This window comes from Gastrolobium bilobum, unplaced genomic scaffold (genome assembly GCF_033153095.1).
Source record: "Gastrolobium bilobum isolate Gb01-03AN ecotype WA unplaced genomic scaffold, APGP_CSIRO_Gbil_v1 utg10862, whole genome shotgun sequence".
Classification (NCBI taxonomy): Eukaryota; Viridiplantae; Streptophyta; class Magnoliopsida; order Fabales; family Fabaceae; genus Gastrolobium; species Gastrolobium bilobum.
In genome coordinates this window covers 207,390-215,902 of record NW_026897833.1, presented here as the reverse complement: position 1 = coordinate 215,902, position 8,513 = coordinate 207,390, and the positions used below count along the sequence as shown (strand labels likewise).

Genomic DNA, 8,513 nt, shown 5'->3' with positions numbered 1-8,513 from the left:
TTTTAAATAGTAATTGGTGATTTCACATGAATGTATTCCAAGAAGAACAACAAAATAGTCAACAATTATTTTGTATAAATTGTATTGTTGAGGAGGTTGCAAAATAGTGTGAAAAAGAAGAGGGAAAAATGAAAGAGCATTGAGATTTGAGCATTTGCTTTTGCTTATTAGTTATTTGGTTTCCAACTGCTACACGTCGATGCCGTAAGCAGTGCAGCAATAATAACATGTGGGAGCCCACACGCAAACCCTTTTCTCTCTCGTGGACTGCACCGCACCAGATTCATCTCATGCAATCCATTCTATACAAAACCATAAGGGACTCCCCCCTTCCCTCGTAGCATTTCAATTTCAATCGTCTTTCGGTTCTTGTAAGTCTCTCTTTCCTTTCTTCTCTCTATCTTTTTTTTTTTTCTTCTTCCAAATTTATGTTTATATGTTGTTAATTATTCACTGCTTTCTCTTTATTATTGGTTTTAGGTTTATCGATTTTGGGAATTTAGGATTTGGGAATTGGATTTTGTTTGAGATGGGTTTTTTTTTTCATGCCTAACTGTTTCTCATGCTGATTTGTTTGTTTTCGTCAATGTTTATGTCCCCCTTCTTGTGCTGTTTATTGTTTGCTGAGAAATTTGAAGAAAATTCCAGAAACCTAGAACTCTTTAAAGTTTTATTTTTTTTAAATACCCATTTTGCATTCGTTTTCAATTTCAAAAGAGAAATTACAGAAATACATGTTTGGTTGACTATCTTGAATCACTTCTTGTTTATCTGATAGAAAGTTAGGATTTTTAGAATTTTTCTTCTGTTGGGTCTTTATTTCAGTAGTCAACTTTGAATATGTAACTCATCTAGTACACCGCTTTGTAACTTTTGTTTGCATTTTGATGTGTGATGTGATGAAATAATGGTATTAGTTCTTGGATTCCACTTGTGGTGTTGTGATCTTAGCAGTAGTTAACTTACTGGCTATGTTTTGAGTTATGGTGTGTATTTTTTTCCAGTGAAGAAGGACCCTTCTCTTTGCGCGTGTCCCGTTCTCTTCTCCAATCCTCCACCGTCACGAAAACCACTGTGTAATCTAATCTGAATACAGTGTATCCATATACTCATCTGAATACAGTGTATTCATATACTCATTAGTAGTACTATGGAGGTTAAGCTATGGAATGACAAGCGGGAGAGAGAAATGTATGACAACTTTGCTGAGCTCTACGCTATTATAAAGGCCACTGAGAGACTTGAGAAAGCTTATGTTAGAGACATAATCTCACCTCAGGAATATGAGCTAGAGTGCCAGAAGCTAATAGCTCATTTCAAAACCTTAGCTTCCACCCTCAAAGACACTGTGCCTAGCATTGAGCGTTTTGCAGACACTTACAAGATGGAGTGCCCATCAGCAATTAATCGCCTTGTGATTTCTGGCGTGCCTGCTACCGTGGAGCACCGGGCGGCTGCTGCGGCCTCTTCATCCACATCAGCTGCCATTGTGGCTGAGTGTGTGCAGAATTTCATTACAGCAATGGATTCCTTGAAACTTAACATGGTGGCTGTGGATCAGGTGCACCCTTTGCTCTCTGACCTTAATGCTTCACTCAATAAGTTGACAATTCTGCCACCTGATTTTGAGGGGAAAACAAAAATGAAGGAATGGATTGCAAGGTTAGCTAAGATGGGTGCAGCTGATGAGTTGACAGAACAACAGGCTCGGCAGCTTCACTTTGATCTTGAGTCTTCTTACAATTCCTTTATGGCAGCTCTGCCTAATGCTGGTACATGATTGAGTGGTGGTGTTTGTAAATTGAATCCGAATTTCCATTTTTCCCACCTTTGGTTACTGATCTTGTTGATTGGAAAGGAATTTTCTATTTGGTGACAGCTTATGCATTTTTAAGGCTGGATCCTGGATATTTACATATTATGGCTTTGTGCTGATCAGTAAAGCTTTATTTTATATTGTTTTGTTTGAGCTTCTCTGTACTAGCAAGGGTGAAAATCTTACAGAAACGTGAGTTTTTACAGTGGTTTGTCTTTGTCTCTCTTTTATATTACTTGATGTAGTTCAAAGATTCAAGAAAAATGTGGGGTTGTTTGTACCTGATATAAGTAATATATTAAAAGGAAAAGTCAGTTAGCTAGAATTGGTTTTGCTAAAATACAAGTCAAGACGAGATGGTGTGCTTATTCATGGGAAATTATAGTTTACTACTATGTGATTTATTTTTAAAAAAAGAACGGTCAGTTTACAATTTTTTTTTACAAATTACACTAAGCATAATTAGTCATATATTATTGATTGAAGTATGATTGGTCATATTTAGTGTAGTTTGTAAGAGTTTGTAAATATAATCTTTTTCATTTTAAAATTACTCTACCTGCAGTATAAAAATTGACTTTGGTTTATAATCCGTTATAACAAAACATTTTGTGATATTTTTTTATCCATTTTAAACTTCAGATAGAAATTGACTTAAACTACGACAAGAATTGTATTATTTATAATTAAAAAATTGAATTGAACTATGATCTGAATTTGTTCATGAACCAAATTGGTGTTTAAAGAATCAATTGATGAACCGAATTACTAGTTTTAGAAACAAGTTTAAGAACCGAACTTTATTTCTTTAATTTTTTGTTTATTTTTTTTTTTTTTCAAAATAAATTCGACCCGAATTGATTTCAAAACAAATCGAATAGTTTTTGAATCGAACTGAGCCGAACCGAATTGGTTTTGAAGCGAGCCGAATCGGTGTGGGGTAAAAAAAATCTTTAGTTTTTTGAACCGAATTGGTTTAAACGAGTTTGGTTCAGTTCTTTAAAAAATTTAATTCAATTCGACTCTTGCATATCTCTACTTGTTATAATAGATACGTGGAACTTATCATTCTTATTGAGTACTACAAATCATTACTGCCCAACGTTTTGGCTCTACACACGTTATGGGTGTGGCAAGCACAAATGTGAACCAATCACTTTCTTCAATTTTAAGGAATTGCGTCAATCCAACAATAATAGGGAAGGATTCTATTTAAATAATAAGTTTTATATAAAATTTTAACTTTTTACTTTTGTGAATCTAACAATTATAATTTATTGGTTCACATTTATTAATTAATTATTAATTTTCAATAAATTATAATCGTTAGATTCACGGATATCAGCGATTAAGATTTGGTGTAAGATTTATTATTTTTACATCAGTATAAGTTGATCACATTTAGGAGTGTTCGCGGTCTGGATTAGATCTATTTTGAAAGCAAAAATCATCTGATCCAATCCTTCGGTTTGATCAAGTAATCATCCATTCAGTTGAATTTTTTTTCAAATCCAATCCGATCCAATTCAATCTAATCTAATTTTTTTCGATTTGAATTGGATCGGTTTTTTGAAAAATTAAAATTTATTTCATGATTATTGTGCAAATAACATATTTTTTGTATATATTGGCTTTGTCAATTTTTTTTTTTAAATACAAAAGCATCTGTAAACAATATATAGTTTTTTTTTGGACAATAAGATATGAAACTCTACACAAATGAAATTCTGCTAATAAAATGTGGCTAAATTTTTTCTTGAATTTAGTTGATGAGACGTGGCTAGATTTTTTTCGAATCTTCGAGATGCCTGCCTAAGGCATAAGCTTGCCAGACATTAGGCTTTGCCACAAAATTTTGTGAGAAAGGTTGGATTAACATTATTTTTAACTCCTAAATGATAGGTGATATAATTTAGTCCTCCGATAATAATATTTAGTTTATCAATAACGAAAAGTCATATTAAAATTATTATTTTGTGCACAAACCAAAAGATTGAAATATTAAATTGATATTATTCCTTATGTTTAAGGAGCTAAATTGATATCAACTACTTATAATTGATGACTGAATTAGTGTCATTTTTCAATTATTGATGGACTGAATTGATGACAATTTTTTTAATGGACTAAAATTGATGTTAATTTTTATCTTTTAGAAACTAAATTGATATGACCAAATTGATGTTAACACAAGTTTTAAGCGATGAAAATGATATTTTAGCATGGACGAAAGAAAAGATATAATGATATTGCAACATAATAATTACATGGGAAGAAAAAAGAGAAGACTCCTAGTGGATGAATGTTACTTAATTCACACAACATTATCCCAGCTGAGAAGAATACCTACGGTTGCTGCTTGCTTAGTTTGGGCAGCGAGTAGAGGTGGGTTTTTTTTTTATTTAAATTTTCCGTTATGTGATAACTATTATAATGGATGAGGAATTTATACTATTGTTCTAACTTTTTTTTTTTTTTTTTGTGGCTATATAACGCTACTATATCAAGAATACTATGGATAATTGTCATGCTACTCCAGATTAATCTTGTACCTCTAGGCTCTAGGTTATATTGAAGTTATGAAATCCAAAAAATAAAATAAAAAATCACTATGGCTATTGAACATGTATAACATCCGGCGCTCAAAATATTATTTGGAAATCCATTAAAAAATTTCTAACTTATTTTTAAAATATATAAGCTAATGTTTGACCCCAGAATAAAATTAGTATTTAGACCCTTAAGATGATGTATCTGACTAACATGAAATTTCTTAATCACATAACCTGGCTTTCCCCTCTATCACTGGAAACATTTGGTGCAGCATCAAAACATCCTTTAAATGCATGCCAACAAATATCTGTAAAATGCGTCAAGAGATTTGAAGCTTTAGAGTTATAATAATAAATATATGGGAAAAGTTTTTTTTTTTTTTCAACTGTAAATAAAGTTATCTCCTATAATCTTAAAATGACATCATCTTGGGATTTAGGAGGAAAAAAAAAATAACGAGTATTTTAAAAAATTTACTTTCATCTTCTATTATGAATTTTATTAAAATATTGTACATTTTTTTTACCAAACCTCAAAATTACATCCCAAACCCTAAATATATACTACACAATATTTATTGATTTAATTCTAAAATCATACCATTTTATTTTTATGTTTATTTTTTAAATTCAAAAGAGTGATATCCCTGTAGGCTGATCGAATTCTTTTGGATACTATATATTACCCATCCATGCAATGATTGAATGGTTGAAGAACTTGATATTCAATCATGGGGTAGGAACAATTAAGAATAGAAGAAAAAGAAGAAAAAGAAGAAAGCTAATTCAAATGTGTATCCGTTCCAAAAATGTGTCAACCTGTTATTACAACATTGTCAAGTTCATGTTTCCTGTTCTTCTCTTCCTATTACAATTCTATGGGAATCCAAAACCAAAAAATCAGAATAACTTTGTTTTATTCTATGGATCCTTTGGTTCAGCAAGGTCACATGCTAGAAGAACTTCAGATAAGCCATTCTGAATGTTTCTTCATACGAAATTCATGACTGTTTTCACCTGTCCAAGGTATAATTATGATCATTTTAGAATGCATAATCACCTGAGGATGCAATGTTCTCAACAAGGGACTTCTATGTCTCATTTCTTCATGTTAACAAATGAGGTAAAAGTGATGTCAAGAGAGGAAATAGGAGCACAACAATGAGGACAATAACAAGAATTATGGCATAACATGTCCATTTTCTTGAGCTCTTTTGATAATCTCTAGCTTCATGAAGTTGTTCTGTGCCTCTTCTTACAAAAGAACTAGCATGTGCAACATGACTCTCTATGTTATTAAGTTGTTGACCTTGAGACTCTACCAAAGCTGCCATGTCCAAAAACACTTGATGAAGTTCAATCAAGTTTTTCTCTATTTCCTTAACAGCATCATGTCTTTCTTGAATTTCTGATATGGTATCCATTATCTGACCCCTACCCTGTTCTTGAATTGCTCTCTGAAGAAAACTTTCACTTTCTCCACTTGATATCAAATTCTCTATAGTTTCTTCATCTGCTTTCTCTCCTGTTATTGTGAAATACCTTCTTTCTATTGTTTCCTTATACTCAAGTTGCATTCTTGCTCTTAACCCTTGAAAATCATCCATCATATCCTTGAGTTTCTTTCCCAAGCCACTAACCACAGAAGTTCTGGTTCTATCTGCTGAAGAACCTGGACCACACCCTGGAAGGTTTCTATTTGCTGCATTAGAACGTTCTAAAGCTTCAAGCTTTCCTTTGATGATTTTGACACGTTTTAGAACCTGCTCAACATCTTTATCCATTCTGGCTCGAAGTTCTTTCATTGTTTTAGCATTGTGAACAATTTTGCTCTCTTCATTAGCCTCTTGCAATTGTCTATAGAGCTTTTCAACTGCTCTCATTTCTTCTTTTACATTCTCCACATCTTCAAAGAATTTATCAAGATTGATGCCTTCCTTCCCAGCCTCCACATCATCAAGGTATGATTGCTGCTTCAAGTCACTGTATTTTTTGAAGGAGCTTGAGAATAGGTCGTTCATTTTTGCAGATTTAATGAACAATGACTAACCCTTCTTTGTGTTTATTTTGTTTTTGGTTTTTTCTTTGTTAAGTGGTCTATTGTGTACTTGGTAAATCCAGTAACTGAAAGCTCATAAGAACATAGATAATTGTCTTCTAACAAAGTTGTGTATGTTCCTTTCTGTGACAAAATCTTGAGGGGTTTGTGCCCTTATCCTCCTCTGGATTATGATCAGTTAACTAAAGGGTAGGAAGCTAGAAGGTGGCAAAAACAAGTAATTGTCACCAACGAAAGGTTCTGAGGAGAAAAGTTTTTTTTTTTTCTTCTTCTTGTGGTGGTACTCTAGAGGCTTATGGTAACTATGAAACAAGGACCAGCCAAATTGACTTGATACTAATGAGAAAAAAAAGGGTGTTTAGAAGTTTGATACACCACTAGTTCCTCATATATTATTAACAAATGGCATTGCTGTTTCTAAATGTACTCAAGTTGGTTTATGACTTGGTCATCTTTTTTTTCTGTCCTCTCAATCAACCCTTTTGCTCTTTTATTTTTAGGAGTATTTGAGCTGAAATTATAGTTTTTTTAAATAGAAGTTCCCATCTCAATACCATTTTAAGTTAAATAGATTTTGCTTTCTCCCAACGAAGAATTTTAGCTAGAATCAAGCATGTTATGGATAACTTTCCATTGTTGAGTCATTCTATTTATGCATTTCTTAATTTTTATTTACAAAGTTTAATCATTGATTTAAGTGAATTTAGTATTATATAAGCGATACAAATTTTTGTTGAGGATAAATTATATTGCTTTATACATAAACATCAAATAAGAAATACTTTTTGAGGTTATAAAAAAAATTAAAATTGAGTAAGACTACATTGACTTTTCATTCAAATCAGCCGTTTGCACTGAGTACGAAATCATAGCATCAAATTCTAATTCCGCCAAAAAAAGAGAAGGCTCGAGAAATCGGAGCATCGTATCTCTTGTATTAGATTTGTGTTTTATTTATCAAAAAATATATATTGTGTTTTACAATAACAACTACCAAAAATTCATTATTCATGTCTTGTACGGGTATTTTTAAATTCAAGTAAAATTGAAAAATATTTAAGAAAATATGCAAATGTATAAGGGAATATATATGATTAGTTTGAAGTAAAATACAAAATTATAAGTAAAATAAAAAAGTATCATAAATATATAAATATATATTAAAAATATTTAAAATTAAAAAGATAATGTGCGTAATTAATTTGAAAAAAATTTAAATTTAAAATTTGAAAAAGAGAAGTTAAGAATTACGTGTGTCATTTTCTTAAATAGAGTAGGTTAAGAGATTAAGGCTTTATTTGATTTTAGTTCTACAAAATATTTTTCTAATTTCAAGAACTAAAACACAAAACAAATCTTGTTTGGGAATTGGGTTCCTATTTTTTTTATAGGATTGTTTTGACAATTTATTCTCCATATTATTTTTTAATAGAAAAGAACACAATTTAAATATTTTTGTTTTCTTATTCTTGTTTTCATGAATTTTCTATTTTCACTCCAATTCATCGCTGTTGGAGACTTGGAGCCGTTGTCAATTGTCATCCCCGCTACCACCTATTCTCATAAAAAATTTCATCAAACATATTGTTTTGATATTTTTATTCTGTAAAGTAATTTTAAAAAACAAAAACAAAGTCGAACACTTCCTAAGTCATTCTAAAAAAATTATTCTAATTTAATGTATATTAGTGGGTTGCTTATTGATTAATTTAGATATTACACAGACTACCAAAATAAATAATTTAGATATAATACACAATCTCATTTGAATTTTGAAAACATTCTCCCTAAAAGATAAGGGAATTGAAATTTGAAAACAAATAAAAATAAATAAATAGGGAGTAAGTCATAAATAAGGAATCTAAACATTATTACAATTATGATTGCAAGTAATTAACGTAAGTGGATTAGAATAGTATTAAAAAAACACAACGAGATTTTTTCAACAATAAAGTCACATATCTGATTGGGGAATTGAAGGGGAGGGGAAAGGAAGAGAGATTATTTGTGAAAAAATTAATTTCATAATCACAAAAGATGTCTTCATGATTTGTACTTTGTACTTAAGGCATTTTTTTTATTAATT

At 31.0% G+C, this 8,513-nt stretch overlaps 2 protein-coding genes across 2 annotated transcripts; one reads left to right on the top strand and one right to left on the bottom strand.

Annotated features, from left to right (window-relative positions):
* Window positions 1–205: 205 nt before the first annotated feature.
* Window positions 206–2,115, top strand: LOC133310728 (vacuolar protein sorting-associated protein 28 homolog 2). Its single transcript, XM_061511704.1, has 2 exons — window positions 206–371; window positions 1,005–2,115. The coding sequence occupies exon 2, from the start codon at window positions 1,151–1,153 to the stop codon at window positions 1,778–1,780; it is 630 nt and encodes a 209-aa protein (XP_061367688.1). The 5' UTR covers window positions 206–371; window positions 1,005–1,150; the 3' UTR covers window positions 1,781–2,115.
* A 3,359-nt stretch (window positions 2,116–5,474) lies between these two features.
* LOC133310710 (syntaxin-124-like) lies at window positions 5,475–6,389 on the bottom strand. Its single transcript, XM_061511681.1, has one exon. The coding sequence runs from the start codon at window positions 6,387–6,389 to the stop codon at window positions 5,475–5,477; it is 915 nt and encodes a 304-aa protein (XP_061367665.1).
* Between the last annotated feature and the right edge of the window lie 2,124 nt (window positions 6,390–8,513).